Genomic DNA, 17,993 nt, shown 5'->3' with positions numbered 1-17,993 from the left:
ACATTTTGGTGTAACTTATCTTGACAGCACGTAGGTTCACCCCTGGTCCTATCAAACGTCCCCTTGAGAATTTACAGAGCTCCCAAGAGAAGGTGGAATTACATATAAAGTACAATTTTTTTTTAAAAATATCAGTGTTACAAGAAATTAGATAAACCAATTACACAAAGTATCATCCATCCAAAATCACACGTCTCTGGCATAAATCAATTGCCATGCATGTTTCATGTATAGCCTGGAGAGAGTAATAGCTTAAGTAGTAGCTAGGTTCTTATGACTGGCTCCTCATCAATAGTCCTTTTATATAATAAAATAAAAAAAGAAAATTTATCATGTAGACTAGATATTAGAGCCAGTTCAATTGAGTACCCAAAGGTTTGTACTCTGAGGCTAAACATGTGCCAAATTAAATAGGCAATAAGTCAGTGAGTCAGGACCAATAAGCTGGACTTACCAGGGTGAATCAGGAAAGGGGAGACAAGATAGATAGATTCAATGAGTTAACAGAGCCAGAGAGAGAAATAATAAAATACACTTTGCTTTCATTTATTTCATCTTGTGATATTTAAAACAGATAAAGGACTTGTCGTATCGAATAGTGTATTAAAAAATATAATGTATGTATTAATTTTGTGTATTACTAGTATTTTAGTTGGTACATTTTTTTTACTCTAAGTATATTTTTATTTGTTATGAAAGTATGTGTAACTAATATATGTAAATTCTTAATATAGTAATGTAAAAGGTTTTAATGCATTAGCATGATTATAGACACATTTTATATCTTAAAATATTTTCTACATCCTTTCAATCATATTTCTGGGAAGATATTTTTATAAATAAGCATATTTTTTTAAAAATAAATTATGCAATATACGTGCTATTTTTAATAACAAAATCATATATTGCTAAGAAATTACATCACCATCACTAATTTGTTAGTATAATTGGTACAAACATCACTAATGTCAACTTATAGAAAGAAGTATTGAAAATACTTCTCAACTTGTCGTGAATTATTAGTTTCGTCCCGAAATTATTGACAACCTTAAAAATACCCCTCTACTTGACCAATTAAACTTGAATACACTATTGATCTGCCGCATGATATAACAAGTGATATCAAACTCTTATAGAAGCGTGAGACTCTTAATAAACAACCAAAAGAAGTGTTGAAAACACCCCTAAAGTTGATAAGAATTGAGGGGTGTATTTCACTTTTGTAGCAAGATCAGGGTGTATTTAAGTTCAATTAGTTAAGTAAATGACTATTTTTAAAGTTTTCAATAATGTAGGAATGAAACTAATAATTCATCTCAAGTTTAATAATATTTTCACTTATCAATATTTCTCTCTTACTAATATATTCTATTCGGTATTATTTTTATACACACGATATTAAAATTAATTAAAGGAGGAAAAGTTGTATCTGAAAAGACGTTAGCATGGTGCATGGCAGTGCAAACATTAGTGTATCAGAGAATAGGAATTAGGACGTACTGGATGATCGTAGTTGTGGTCCATAAATTGTTTTTCTTTTAGTCAAAAAGTACGGCCTCTAACCTTTTCAAACAGACAATGTCATACAAAAGCTAAGAAGCTGGCACTCTCTTCCTTTTGCCTTATTAATCATATTTTAAAATTAAAAAATATGATTGTTTTTATAACTAGCTTAAGTAAAACGTTATATCATTTTTAAATATTTTTTCAAATTTATATTATTATTTTATGATTTTTAGTATATTAATATGAAAAAAAATATAATTTATAATACTTTGTATTATTTTGTTCAAATTAAAATATTTAAGTGATCTAATCTAATTTACCTTAAACAGCAATGAAAGAAGTCAACTGAAATTTGAATGTGAATTCAACCGAATATGCAAATATTTGCAAAACTAGGATAATTTAAGACTTATATATTGGTGTTTTCATTTTTAAGTACATTGTTCATTGTAAGCATCATTTAAATGGTTTGTTAAGTGTGAAATTTTAATATTGATAAAAATACATCAATGTCACTATATGTATCATATTATATTTATTGGTGGACATTATATTTGTGTCTTTTTATTCTCATCATTTGTGATAGAATGTAGTTATTAGTGGTTAATAACTTTTGTAACCTCTAATTCATTATTCATCAATTATTCTAGAAAAAAGGGTCAAAATTACCCCTCAACTTTGGTTTATTAGTTAATTATGCCCTTACCGTTAAAACAAAGTTATTCTTATCCCTATCGTTATTAATTTCATTATTTGTGCCCCTATGTTGACGGAAATCCCCAAATTGACTCAAATTAACCCGAATATTTAAAAACGACTCATTCCCCATTTTAAACCCAATGCCCCGATCCCTCTAACGTATAACCCATTCCCCTTTTACCCATTCCCATTTACCCATTCTCTCTCTCAAAAGATAAACTCACGAACCTAACCTAAGTCGAAGAACATTGAAATCGAGGACTTTTTAGCTCTTTTCTCCATCAGCATTTCTACTAGACGTTGTTAAGGTATCAAATTTAACCAACCTTCTCTAATTATTATCTTTCTATAAAGTTTAGTTGTTGATTTACGAGTTAGGGTTTGAGGGTTAAGGTTTTATTCAATTTTTTTTGAGTTATTGGTCTGCCTTTTTACCGATAAAATTTTATTATCTCTTAGTTTAGTTGTTGATTTACGAGTTAGGGTTTGTGGGTTAAGATTTTCTTCAAATATCTGAGTAATTGATTTACCTTTTTACCAATAAAACTTTACGATTTGTTAATTTAGTTGTTGATTTACGATTTAGGGTTTGTGCGTTATGATTTTATACAAATTTCTTAGCTATTTGTTTGATTTTTTACGAGTTAGGGTTTGTGGGTAGGTTTTAGGGTATTGTATGATTTTGGAGGAGGTGGTTTAGGTTTCGGAGATGTTATTGAGTATGGGTTGATTTGTGGTCCCAATATTTTATTCATTCTTGATTGAATGTGGTCCCTAGTTTGTTTGTTGAAATGTTATAGTTTTTAATTTGTTTGTTGTCTTTGTGTGCCTTTTTATTTGTTTTTTTAACTCCTACCTTTTATAGTGTATGTTTAGTTAATATTTCTGTCTCATTATTGTTTTTGTAAATTGGTTTAGGTTTGGAAGTTATTAATGTTTTTTCGTGTGCCTTAGATTACCTAAAATGGTTCTGATTGGTCTGGTATTTCACTATGGTGGAGAATGGATAAGAGAGTCTAAGTTGCTTTATGAGATCTTTTATCTTTTATAGATATTACTAATGAATATAAGGATAAATTAAGATATGTGGGTGTGCAACAATTAATTGTATATGTCCCGACTGAAAAATATTATGAAATAGAAGGTGATGAGGGGATTAGAACATTATTATCCTTTGTTAATGAAAATTTAATGTTATTAACTTATTTGTTTTTGAGGATAGTGAGTTAGATGTTGATGTTGAGAATATAACCAAAATGAAAGAGAGTATGATAGTGATTGATGAAGTAGCTATTGATTGTACTTCTGCTGATGGTACTGATAATGATAGTGATATTTTCACTGATAATTTTGATTATAATTCTGAAGAATTGGAGGTTCTTGTACAAGAAAGAAAGAGGATAATCGATTGCAACTTGTGTGATTACAAGGATATACACAGGTTAATGCATTTAAGGATATAGCTGAAGCTAGAAGATACATTGGTTTGCATGCATTGGCAAGTGACTATAATTTAACCATTAAAAAAAGTCACTCAAAAAGATTTAGGGTTGTTTGCAAAAATTAATGCAATTTTGTATGCCTAATTTCTGGTGAAAAGCATTCTCATGGTGTTAGTGTGAAAATATTGAAAGGAGAGCATAAATGTGATGATCCATGTGGTAACTACAAGGTTAGTGCAACGACAGTTGCTTTCTACTTTAAGGAGAAGTTGCAGGCTAATCTCAAATACAAGATAAAGAAAATGAGAGTTGATCCCAAAAATGCTTTCAACATTAATGCTCATTTTGAAAAGTGTAAGAGAGCCAAAAGAACGATTTTGAAGAATATGGAAGACAGTTTTTGTGATGATTATATAAGCTTGTTGGGTATGCAAATGCTTTAAAAGAGAGTAATGCATGAAGTGATGTTGTCCTTAAAGTTTCAAGAGATGCATTATCGATGGAAAAGGAAATTTTTGAGAATGTACATTTGTTTTGAAGCAATGAAGAATGGTTTTAAGAATGGGTTGAGACCTTTCATTGTCCTGGATGGTACATTTTTGATGGGTAAAGCTAGATGTCTACGTTATGTGCAATTGGTCAGGACTAAATGAACCATTTCTATTCTATTTCTTGGGTTATTGTGGACATAAAGTGTAATATATCTTGGGTGTGGTTCTTGGAATTACTTCAGAAGTCTCTAAATAACAACAATGGAGAAAGAATCACATTTATCTCTGATATGCAAAAGGTAAAATCTCACTGATTTATTCATTCTTACTGTATCTTTATCTTATGTATTTTTATTTGTTCTTGTCAGTGTTTATGTATATATCATTATCTTATGTATTTTCATCTGTCATGTATATTTTTATGACTGATAAACAGGAATTAATTGAAGATGTTAAAGATGTTTTACATAATGCTATGCATAGATATTGTGTGAGACACATAAAGGCCGATTGGAGAAAAAAGGGCATGAAATCTAAATTGATGTCTAAGTTATTGTGGTGGTCTGCATGGAGCACCTACAAAAAGGAGTTATATGATCATTTGAAGACATTAGATCAACTGTCTGAAGAAGCAAAAGACCATTTGTTGCATTTTTCAATACAAACTTGGTGTAGAGTATTTTTTGACACTGTCATGACCCAGGGGTACACCCTAGATGTAACATGGCATATAGAACCCCGAAGGACTCCATACAAGCCACTTAGATCTCATAACATAAGAGTTATAACAATAAGAGTAAATCAATAGTCCAAGACCAAAACATTTTATAAAATGGAAAAGCGGAAATCTAAACTCATGTCTCATCATAGCCATCTAATACAATAGAATGAAATTGGGCCTAACCCATACATCATGTCCAAAAAGGAAATACAAAAAAGAAACTATAACAATGAAGTCCATCCTCGAACCATGAGGACTCACCAAGCTCGGGAAAGAATCAAAGTCCAAGTTTTAGCCACAATATTGGGAGCCCTGTCTGACGGACCCTACATTTGGGGAAAATGTAGGCAACAGTATGCGATAGTACAAAAATGCACCAAGTATGGTAGCTATGCATAAACCATTTAAAACATGTTGAAAGGGACATTTCATTTCATAATATGCAATTGACCAAGTAAAACATGATATAAGAAGGTTAGAAAGCATAAATCATAATATTATGGTAAATGCAAGCTAAATCATCTTTAAATCTTTGAACACATATGAGATACTCCTTGAGTAACCTTAGTTCACTTTTAGTCTTGTTGTGGGAAAATTAGCCTTAACTGACATAAAGACCATGTGAGCTATAACATGATCCCCCAGCGTCTTTCACACCGAAAAAGGTTGTTCAACTTGCCTAAGGTAGAACCATGAACTTCTAGCTTAAGTGGATCCACTAGAGAATTATCCTATGGGGGCACATAACTTATGGGATAAGGAGATTGTTACTAGAAACTCGACCTCTACAAACGGGAGAGCTTCCATCTCACATTAATATCCACTCGGTGCTAAGCAAAATTCCATGGAATAGTCATTTCTTACTTATTCTTGTTATCGATGGAGAGGTATCTTAGGATTACCAATCCAAGCTAGTTTTATTAGGATAGATCTTACTCTTTGATTCAATTAGGTGAGAAATCCTTTCAACCTAAGACTATGTGAGAAAACCTTTCACATCATGCTATTATGTGTTTATGAGAATATCCTTTCACAACACAACATTAAACATCATCATTGACACTTTACTTTCAAAGCACCCTTAAAATATTTACATAGGTTTCATAATATCATGCATAAACTCATATTTTCCCTTTCAAGGTTCAAAGCTTGCTTTCAATCACCAAATCTAGAAATCATGCATTAGATAAGGATTATATCATAAATTCATGTGATTCTATCACTTCATGCTTTAGATCATAAAATTCCTCTTTCATAATCAACAACCCTCATCAAATGATCACCATTTGGAAAACATGGGAGTTTGCATGGGTTCATAGGGTAAACATCATAAAAGCATTGAAAATCATCAATTCATGCATATTAAAACATAATTCAAACATTAAGATCAATAATCAAAAGAACCCATGGTAATTGAAGAAAATCCTAGCTAATTGGGGAATTCTACCTTTTGATATAGAGGAATTTGGGGACTCCATGAATGAAAGAGATTCATGGATGAAAACTACCATACCTTGAATCCAAATGTTAGCCTTCAATGAAGAAATTGGACCCTTCGCTTGAAACCCTAGTTGAATCCTTCTTTTTCTTCTTCTTCCTCAAGTTCTAGAGAGAGAATATTTTGAGAGGAGGTTTGATTTCTCTTGGGGAATTTGGAAGATGAATTAAATTGGTTGAATTTGGGGGTAAAAAGGCTTATATATAGGTTCTAAGCTTAGGTAAAATGACACAGTATACGAATTAATTAATTAGAAAAAGATCCAACTGACGCTAAAAAATAACTATCAGCTGTCACTGACAGACCGTGGTCTGACCTACGGTCCGTCCTGGTGGACCGTCGTTGGTTATCAAAGACTTGATTTTGGGGGCTTCAAACCACAGACCTTGACCATAGATCGTAGTCTGACCTACGGTCCGTGGCTCTTCGCCCTCAGACTATGGCTAGGCAAGCCTAACCACCGACCGCACCTACGATCCGTGGTTCTATCCATGGGCCGTGGGTGGCCGGCGTGGTATGGAACTTGCAACTTTGGAAAGCTGCTATTTTGGCCTAGTTTGAATACGGGGTGTTACAATATCTCTCCTTTGGGATCATTCGTCCTCGAATGAGATTCTACGCATATTTTAAACGAAAGAGACTCAAGACTAGCAACCCATCATACATGCAACTCATCAAAATGCACATAATCGAGGAGGAAACATCAAATCCAAGCTAGACATACTCAATGTATCATATGGAAGTGGGAACTACATCTAGAAACTCAAAATGCATGAAAATTTTAGATTTCTTATATTCAAGGAGGAACTACCTTCTCCAAGCTAAAAACATGCTCAACACAATCTCATGGAGGCAATATGCAATTCATTCTCAAAAAGCATATCTAATGCAATCATCTCATGAAGGCTATAGGCAACTCATACTCAATGCACAACAACATTAGGAAAATAAATCATATAAGTCATTTCTTTCAAAACTTATACTTTTCATGAACATGCATAACATAAGGAAATCATGGAAACGCATAAATTACACATGACTCCCAAACATAGAACAACCAAGAGGAACTCATTACCTCAAGCTAGAGTAGGAGTAGAAGGAAAGAGATGAGGATATCGGGACATCATATCGACCTCGGCCTCGCAAGTAGAACCCTCAACTAAATGATTCCTCTATAACACCTTTACGGAAACAACTTCCTTGTTTCTCAACTTTGTGACTTGCCGATCTAAAATCTCAACCGGAACCTCTTCATAAGAAAGATTCTCTTTAACTTCCAAACCCTCTAAGGAAACCATGGATTTTGGATCACCAACACATTTCTTCAACATGGAGACATGGCAAAACGGATGCACCGATGCCAACTCATTTGGCAAATCAAGCTCCTATGCAACCTTACCAATACGTCTCAAAATCTTATATGGGCCTACAAAACGGGGACTAAGCTTCCTTTCTTACCAAACCTCATTACACCCTTCATGGGTAAGATTTTTATGTAAACCCACTCATGAACATCAAACTCAAGATCCCTTTTTCTAACATCGACATAAGACTTTTGTCGACTTTGAGCCATTCTCAACCTCTCCTTAATAAGCCGAATATTCTCTATGGCCTCATGTACCAATTCGGGACCTATGAGAGCAACTTCACCCATCTCAAACCATCTTATAGGAGACCTACACCTCCTGCCATAAAGAGCCTCAAATGAAGCCATATTAATACTCGAGTGATAACTGTTATTATAAGCAAACTCAATCAATGGCAAATGGTCATACTAATTACCCTTTAAATCAATCACAAAAGCCCTCAACATGTCTTCCAAAGTTTGGATGGTATGATCCGCTTGCCCATCAGTTTGGGGATGAAAAGTCATGCTAAGCTTAACCTTTGTACCAAGACCCTTTTGGAATGACTTCCAAAACTGAGAAGTGAATTGGGTACCACGATAGGAAATAATGGACAAGGGCACTCCATGCAACCTTACAATTTCTCTCAAATACAACTTAGCATAATCTTCCACCGAATAAGAAACCTTGACGGGAATAAAATAAGCAGATTTCGTCATCTGATCCACTATTACCTAAATCAAGTCATGTTGTCACTGAGTACGTGGCAACCCTACAATAAAGTACATATTCACATCTTCCCACTTCCAAGTAGAAATACCAATGTCTTGGGATAAACCTCCCAGTTTGTGATGCTCAACCATCACTTGTTGACAATTAGGACACTTAGCCACAAATTCCGCAATATGCTTCTTCATCCCATTCCACCAATAGATCTCCCGCAAATCACGGTACATCTTGGTGGCTCCCCGGTGAATAGAATACCTAGAACTATGGGCTTCTGCCAAGATCTGTTCCCTCAAGTTATCAACATTCAGAACACATAACCAACCTTGATATCTAAGTACCCCATCTCCCCTTTGGGAGAAAGCCTCAACGGACTTTTTGAGCACCGACTCTTTCAATTCTACCAAAATTGGATCAAGACCTTGCTTGTCCTTCATATCTATCACAAAAGAAGATTCAGACCTATTATGAACCATAACACCACCCTTGGTGGAATCCACTAGTTGAACACCTAATCGAGCCAACCTATTAACATTTCAAACTAACTTTTTCTTTTCACCCTTAACACGAGAAACACTACCCATTGATAGACAACTAAGAGCATCTGCCACCATATTTGCTTTATCGGGGTGATAGAGAACACTCATGTCATAATCCTTCAAAAATTCTAGCCAGCTTTTTTGGCGGAGATTCAAGTCCTTTTAGTTGAACACATATTGCAAACTCTTATGATCGGTGAAAACATCAACATGGACCCCATACAAATAATGCCTCCATATCTTTAGGGCAAAAACAACCGCCGCTAACTCAAGGTCATGGGTAGGATAATTCTTTTCGTGGATCTTAAGTTGCCTTGAAGCATAGGCAATAACCTTACCATTTTGCATAAGCACACATTCTAACCCTATTCTAGAGGAATCACAATATACCATAAAGTCATCCGTACCTTCTGGTAAGGTCAACACCAGAGCGGAAGTAAGTCTATCTTTCAACTCTTGGAAACTTTTCTCATAAGCTTCCGACCATATGAATTTAGCCTTATTTTGAGTCAAAGCCGTCAAAGGAGAAGCAATGGAGGAAAACCCCTCAACAAACCTTCTATAGTAATCGGCCAAGCTTCTAATAACCGCAGAAGTTAGAGGTCTAGGCCAACTCTTGACCGCATCCGTCTTTTTTGGATCTACCTCAATTCCTTTGCTTGACACAAATATGACCAAGAAAAGCTACGGACCTTAGCCAAAATTCACATTTGCTAAACTTTGCAAAAAGTTGTTGGTCCTTAAGAATTTGCAACACAATCCTCAAATGGTTAATATGCTCATTCTCACTTCTCGAATAGATCAAAATATCATCAATAAATACAATTACGAACATATCAAGGTATTGTCTAAACACCCTATTCATCAAAACCATAAACGTGTCAAGCTCTACCAAGTCAACAAGAGTAACTCTATAGGATAAGGAAACACGACACTTTCTATAGATCCTATTAGCCACAATAGAATCACCAACAGGAGTAGAGACAGAAAAAGGTTCTAACAACTCATTCGGAAGAACATCAAACCTCATAGCCACATAAGGTGTCACAAAAGACAAAGTAGCATCAGGATCAAGTATAGAATATACATCAAGTTGAAAAACTTTTAACATACCAGTAACCACATCGGGATCAAGTTTTGCTTGGGAGCATTGGAACCCGAACCACTAGGAATAGATTGCTTGCCCTCTCTCCCCTTAGCCGCAAGTATTGGGAAATCCCTCATTTTGTGACCACTCTTCCCGTAACTAAAGCACCTATCGTGCCGGCTAGACACTTACCATCGTGCTTCTTTTCAAACTTAGCACAAGTAGACCTAGCCAACGAAGAACCACCACCATTCCCTCCTTGAGGTTTAGGGTTAGACACCCTATATTTGTTAAACTTCAAAGGAGCATTGAAGGAACCTTGATCGGAAAAACCTTATCAAAACTTAGGACAATCATGTCCATCGGATCTAGCATGAGAGAAATTACCATCACCGGTCTTAGCCCTTTTTACCTCCTTATACTTTTCCTTGAGTTTCTTCTCTTCAATTTGTTGTGCATGCACCATGAGACGAGAGATGTCCATGTCACCAATGAGCATTGCGGTACGAAACCACCATTTCAGACACACCCGACACGAACTTACTCATCCTTGCCCTAGAATTTGCAACCATTGTTGGAGCATATTTGGATATATGTGTGAACTTCAGAGCATATTACCTCACACTTATACTTCCTTGACGAATGTTGATGAACTCAACCACTTTTGTTTCCCTCATCTCAAAGGGAAATAACCTATAAAGAAAAGTAGATTTAAACATTTCCCACTATATGGAACCCGCTCTTACCGGTCTTGTTTCCTTCCATTGGTTGTACCACACTTGAGCAACACCTTTCAATTTATAAGTGGCCAATTCCGCCTTCTCTCCCGGAGTCACTCCTATGATAGCAAGTACCTTATAGACCTCATTGATAAACTCTTTGAGGATCTTTCTCAACTTTGGAGCCATGAAATTCCAGAGGGTTCATCCTCATAAAGTCCCTCACTCTTGAAGCCATCATACCGACAGATGGGTTCACAGGGACTACTACCTCTCTATTGGCTTTGGCCGTCACGGCTCAAGCCAACACTTGAAAAGCCGATCTAAACTCTGCATTTGTAACTTGTTCGGACAAGGGATCAATCGGAGCATGAGGAGGAGCTTGGGGAGAAGCTTTTTGTTCCATATTCTCCCTCACATTCCTTCTAGTATAAGTTCTTCACGCAGACATATCCTGTAGAGCATATGGTAAGGATTATGAGAGAGACGTAATAAAGTTAAACAATGGCACAACTTTAAAGTAATAAAAGAAGTGGAATGTCCTAATCATCTTGTAGCCTCTCATTCATAAATGTGGCACGCTTCACACTCATGAACAAGACTAAACTATACGTGGCTTATGAGACATCCTAGGACCATTCTAAATCTTGTGCTCTGATTACCAAGTTTGTCACGACCCAGGGTACACCCTAAACGTAACATGGCATATAGAACCCTGAAGGACTCCATATAAGCCACACAACTCTCATAAGATAAGAATTAAAACAATAAGAGTAAATCAATAGTCAAAGTCCAAAACATTTTATAAAGAGAGATCTCCCAAAGTTACAAGACTTGAGGATGCGAGAGCCAAGGCAAAAAGGTGATAGAAAAGAGTAATGGGAGTTTCGTCGAGTGGTTTGGCGAACCCGACTTATCTCGCCTAATGGCCCTTCGTGGCTTATTTTTGGCGACTATAAATTAGATTTTGAATAGTTAATTTAGTATGCTGAATTAGTTTAGAATACTTTTCTCTTGAGTTTTTCATAGTTTCTCGGTAGACTTGAAGGATTTTGGAGATTCAATTTGGAGATTTTGCAAGTGGGTTTCGATTTTTTTGCAAATTGAAGCATTGTAAATACTAAATCTCTTACCCAGTTGATGGCTAATCGATTTGGTAATCGTTTTTACTCTTTTATGATGTTTGGCTAAAACCCCAATTCTTGGGGTGTAATCATGTGATTATGGGTTAAATTACTCTATGGGTATTGTTAATTACTAGTTTAAATGCTAAGTTAAAGTGAGTTTAATCATTAATTGTGGTTCAATTTATGAATTGTAGTTGCAAATGCAATTTTAATTTTGTGTTCTTGGCTTGCTCAAGAGAGAGGTTTTTATAACTAAGATTATTGATTAATGATTTGTAGGTATTGGGTTGAGCTGGGTTTAGCTCAAGAGAGTGAATCCTAAACCCAATCCTACTCATCTAGCCCGAGAGAGTGGATGAATTAAGGTGTGTGTTGTTCTTCATTGTTATGCTTGTTGATGTTCGAAAGAAATCACCTGATTCAGGGTAGTTGTTCGAGGGAAGGCTATCTCCCTTATAGTCTAGCCTACTCACTGATTTTTAGCCGTTTACTAGTAGCTTCAATTACTCATATATCAAAATTTGCCTATAATTGATCACATCCCGAGAATTTCTCTCCTTATTGTTATTGCAAATTGCTTGTGACTGCGTTGTAGTTGATAATTGCAAAACCAAAACCCCCCATCTGACATTCATGTCAAGCCTTTTAATTTGTTTTATGTCTTTTTTGATAATTTCTATTCTTATATCTAGTTATATCATACTCATACTTCTTGATTGAATTTGAACATGTACCGCTCCCTGTGGGATTCGACTCCAACTCTATTGTTGGGTTATATATTTCTTAACGATCGTCTACACTTAGAATTGGATGAAATGTATTTGATAGACGTTACTCATATCACTTCATGAATGAAAGAGATTCATGGATGAAAACTACCATACCTTGAATCTAAATGCTTGCCTTCAATGAAGAAATTGGGCCCTTAGCTTAAAACCCTAGTTGAATCCTATTTCTTCTTCTTCTTCAAGTTCTAGAGAGAGAATATTTTGAGAGGAGGTTTGATTTCTCTTGGGGAATTTGGAAGAATGAATTAAATGGGGGGAATTTGGGGGTAAAAAAACTTATATATGGGTTCTAAACTTACGCAAAACGACATAGTGTAGAAATTGATTAATTGGGAAAAGACCGAACTGACACTGAAAAATAACTGTCAGCTGCCACCGATGGATCCCAGTTGACGGACCGTGGTCTGACCTACGGTCTGTCCTAGTGTACCGTCTTTGGTCATCAGAGACTTGGTTTGTGGGGCTTCGAACCACGAACCGTGGTCTGACATACGGTTCGTAAGTCTTGGCCCTCAGACTATGGCTAGGTAGTCCTAACCACGGACCACACCTATGGTCCGTGGTTCCATCAACGGGCCGAGGGTAGCCGGCGTGGTTTGGCACCTGCAACTTTGGAAAGCTGCTATTTTGGCCTAGTTCGTATACTGGGTGTTACAAACACTGCTTGCAAGAATAATAAGATGAAAAATAATTTGACTGAATCATTCATCTATGGGATATTGGAAGCAAGTCACAAACCAATAATTGAGATGCTTGAGGATATAAGAATCAAAGTTATCACCAAGTTTGTAAAAAATGAAAATGAACTGATGGCCAGGAACTTTGATTGGAGTCCAACACCTATTGAAATCTACAATTCTTGAAGATTGCTAATGTGTGTGATTTACATTTCAATGGAGATGATGGATTTGAGATAAGTGAAAAAAATGACAGGCATACTGTCAGTTTGGCAACTAAAAAATTCACCTGTAGGGTATGGGATCTTAAATCGCCCATATGTATAAAGGTCAATTCTTTAGTGTGAGAATTAATTTGGATATGAACTAAGGTCACTAGAATCTCCTAGCACTAAGTTGAGTAAAAATCTTCATACCTAATAAGTTTTGATGTAAGACTTTACCTGGGTTAACTTCAAACAACCATATCTCTTAGAATATAAAGAGTTGTGTGGCCCATAACCTATCAAATTAAAGAAATTTGAATCTTCTTTCCAACGCCACCAATTTCTCAATAATCCGAGTTTTGAGTAAAAAGTTATGACCATTTTAGTAATCTGCTACAGTGTAGTGACGAATTAGCCGACACAAAAACATTAAAAAGGGTCATTTTTGTCTTTTTACCTCTAAGAAAAACCCTGAACGAATTTCTTGACTAATTAAAGGTCCAAAACAATCAGATTTTCATCCTTTAATCCCCCATTCCCTTATCTCTCAAACCCTAAGGCAAAATCCTAAGGAAAAATCAAAGTAGAAGACTTCAATTCAAGATTCTTTCGATCATTTTCAAGATTCTTCTTCAAGGTAAGTCCTTCTCCAATAATTTCATTATATCCAACTCAATTTTCTTCATACAAGTATGAATTGTTAATGAGAATCCCAGTTCTTGGCCGTAGAGTTTCAAGAAACTAATTCAAGAAATCTCAAGAAAAGTTTTCTTAATTTTTCTTTTTCAAGCTAGGGTTTCAAGGCTTCTAATTAAGTTTTTTTTCAAGATTCTTCAAGAACCTTGTTCTTCCAGGTATGTAAGGCTATCATAGTGTTGGACTAGTTCGTCTTCACGCCCTACATCTACTTCCAAATCAGTAAAAGAGTAATCTAGGGTTCTATCCTTAGATTTGAGTATTCTTGAGATGAGTTGACTTTGAGTTCTTGAGTTCTTGAGTTCCTGATTTTTTTTAAATTCTATTCCTAATTATTAAATTGTTATATGTTATGCATTGATATTCTTGAGTTGATTCGTTCATGTCTATATTTCAGCATGAACCCTATGAATTGAGTATTCTTGAGATGAGTAGTATCATTGAGTTCTAAGTTCTTGAGTTCTGTGTATTGAGTTTTCTATATTGTTTTTGAGATCCTTGAGTTTAGTTGTTCATGTCTATATTTCAGCATGAGCCCTATTTTGAGAATCTTTTAAAGCCAACATTTTTGTTTTAGATTGAGTTTTTCAGAAAGTAAAGAGGAGTTTGAGAAAGAGTTTGAAAACATGATTAGTATGACAATCAAGTATGCCATCAATGTTTAAGCAGTATGGTATTTAGATATACCATCAATGTTTATGCAGTATGACTTCCCGAGTCATCAATGATCAGATCACAATATGATTTTTTATATAGTTTTGAGAAAAAAAATTCATATATGAATTGAGTAAGAGTACAAGTGAACTAAGTATTCCCAAAGGTAACAATTTTTACATTGAGAAAAGAGAAACTTTGATTTCTAAATGAGTTAATGAGTTCATAGATATTTTAGAGAAGCTACCTCTTTTAAGAGGTTATTTTGAATAGTTACCTCAAAACAGAGAAAGAGTATGTTTTATACATTTGAGCATGAATATATATATTGTTGGGAGTAGTATTGAGCACCGATATGGGGATGAGTTCAGACAACTCAAAATCCTCGTAAACTATGTATGCCAACATGGGTAAAGGATCATACTTTTTAGATGAATCATTATTGATTAGTGGATCCACTTAGTTGAGGTGTTCTATACCCTGACAAGGAATAATACAGTTCTGGTAGCGTGGGCGAGACGTTGTATCATCACGTAGCTCATAGTGATGGTTGTCGGTTAGAGAATCTTTCCAAATAGAGTTAATAGTGTATTTTTATTATATCACTTAATATGTTGAGTTCATAGATGAGTATATTTTTGTAAAGTTTTAATGATTTCACTCATTTATTTCTTTACATTCAGTTGAGTATAGATATGTATATATATATATATATATTGCAGCCATTTCATTCAGTTATTTGTAATTCGATATTACATACTAGTACATTCATTGTACTAATGTCATTCAACCTGCATATTTTAATGATGCAAATACAGGTTTTTAGGATCCTCAACAAGAGTTCGTTAAGATCACTTTGTCTGCTCGCTAACTTTTGAGTACGACATCCTTGCTTTCGGAGTACTCTAGTTTTATGAGTTGTTAGTAATAGTAACATTTTGAGTAGTCGCGGGTCTTGTCCCGACACTCGTCTATATATAGTAGAGTCTTCATAGATAGATAGTTTTGGAGAGTTTTTCAATTTTCAGATGTTTTATCTTCATACTCGGTATATTCAACAGTTTTGAGATTTAGTAAGTTATTTTTAAAAGTTTCTTTCAATTTGATGCTTATGTATGCTTGAGTTAGTCTTCATCTTGTTGTCAGCCAGGATGAGGGTTCACTTTGAGAATGGTTCTCGAGTGTTGGCCACATCCAGGATGTAGGCTCAGGTCGTCACAAGAATACCATGTCCCCTTCAATCAAGTCACTTCTTTACAAGAATCTTGATCCATTGAAAGAGAGGCATATATTTTTACTTACCATTGTCAGCTACAACCTGTGTCTGGTCAATTTTTTTGAAAAATAGAAGCAGAACAAGCAATGAACTACCATAATTGATAAATTTAGCTGGCGGACCTAGAATGAATGGGAAAAGAAATAAAGATGAAGCACTTAAAAGACAAATTGAGTGGGTTGCACCAAGAAGAGGGAAAATGATATGTTCAAGTTGTGGGATTCCTAGACGCAATGCAAGAGGTTGTCATAAGGTAAAATACTTCATTTGCTATGAAATCAGTCATTTGTTAGAGTCTTGTTATTGTGGGGGGTCAAAAATATTATCAAATTATCTTGTAATTGTGATATTTCTATTATTTTATTAGTTAAAAAAATAGTAAAGAAGTCACGTCTAAAACTGGATAGATTAAGAGTAAGAAGCAAAATGTAAATCTCTTTTTTAGTTGTCACTTATTTTAGAATGTGATGCTTCAGTATTGCTTGAGTATTATAATCATTATAATGTTATCAAATTAACCAAATGATTGGTGAAAGCACTTCTAAGGTTGGACAATTAAAAGAGAAAAAAGCAAAAGGTAAGAAGGCTGGACATTTTAGAATGTGATACTAAAGATGAACATTTTTTTATTTTATCAGATGGATAGGCAATGCTACAAGCAGAAAAAACAAAAAAATGAGAGGCATAAGACACTAACTGATGAAGAAGATGTTGAGCATAGACCTACCAGATCTCCAAACGCTGCAACAATGGAAGACTTTCCCTTGACAGCTCTACAACCTAGTCAAGATTGTTATCATATGAACATTTTGAAGATTTTGGTCTTGACGATGAGGATGCCATACCCTAGAATTCAAGAAGTGTTTCAAAGTTGAAATCTAGAATTCAATAAGGACTGACACAAGCACAACCTATTGAATCAACAAAAATCAACTTTGTTGGTGATGGTCTGGCTGTGTACCAGGTGAATGGACTATGCACCAAAATAGCCTACATGGAAGAGGAATGCATCTGAAACTAGAAAAATGTTAGAGCAATTAAGAAAGAAAAGGTATGAAATTTGGACAAATTAGTAACTTATTTTAGAGTGTGATGCCCAAGTATTGGACTAAAATCATTTCGGTCTTTTGGAAATGCGATCCAACAAGGAAAAGAAATAAACAAAGGAGAGACATAGACCACTAGTTGATAAAGAAGATGTTGAGGACTTTTCCTTGACAACTCCACAACCTACTCAAGATTGTACATCAGATGAATATTTTGGTCTAGAAGTTGAGGATGACATCCCATGGAAGCCAAGAGGCTTTTGAAAGTTGAAGTTTTGAATCCAACAAAGACAGAAACAAGAACAACCTACATGGTCAAGAAAAATAAACTTCCTTGGTGATGGTCTGACTGCACCAAGAGGCTTGTATGCACCAAAAAGAATTACATGGAAGGGCAATGCATCTATTACCGAAAGAATGTTGGAGCAATTAAGCGTGGTAAAATTTAGACAAAAAAGGTTAATGGCAAGGCACAACAGAGATAAGTTCAGTAATGAAGACAATATTTTGTTATTTTGTTGCATCCTTTTGGGATTCTAATGTCATAAACAAACATGTTTATGTGTTTAAAAGCTTTTTGTGTTTACACTAACTTCTTTTGGGGTATGTACGAACTAAATTCTCTATGTTTGAATCAGATTTTTGTCAATATATATGAAGTGTTCATCAATATATATGTAATGTTCTGAATCAATTTCTTTTCAATATTTGATCTTGCAATTTTGTTCAGGTTCTATGAATGTGTATAA

The 17,993-nt window shown here is 35.0% G+C and overlaps 2 protein-coding genes across 3 annotated transcripts in view; one reads left to right on the top strand and one right to left on the bottom strand.

Moving 5' to 3' along the window:
• Positions 1–17,993, top strand: part of LOC125823898 (uncharacterized) — an 897,951-nt gene that overhangs the window by 202,248 nt on the left and 677,710 nt on the right. The window lies entirely within an intron of this gene.
• LOC125823913 (uncharacterized) lies at positions 7,530–10,963 on the bottom strand. Its single transcript, XM_049503275.1, has 4 exons — positions 10,830–10,963; positions 10,674–10,748; positions 7,859–8,090; positions 7,530–7,742 (listed from the first exon to the last, which is right to left on the bottom strand). The coding sequence occupies exons 1-4, from the start codon at positions 10,961–10,963 to the stop codon at positions 7,530–7,532; spliced, it is 654 nt and encodes a 217-aa protein (XP_049359232.1).

The sequence above is a fragment of the Solanum verrucosum genome, unplaced genomic scaffold, assembly GCF_900185275.1.
Source record: "Solanum verrucosum unplaced genomic scaffold, falcon-dt-bn FXZP01000056.1, whole genome shotgun sequence".
Lineage (NCBI taxonomy): Eukaryota > Viridiplantae > Streptophyta > Magnoliopsida > Solanales > Solanaceae > Solanum > Solanum verrucosum.
Note: the sequence above shows the minus strand (reverse complement) of the source record. Positions and strands in the feature narration are given on the sequence as shown.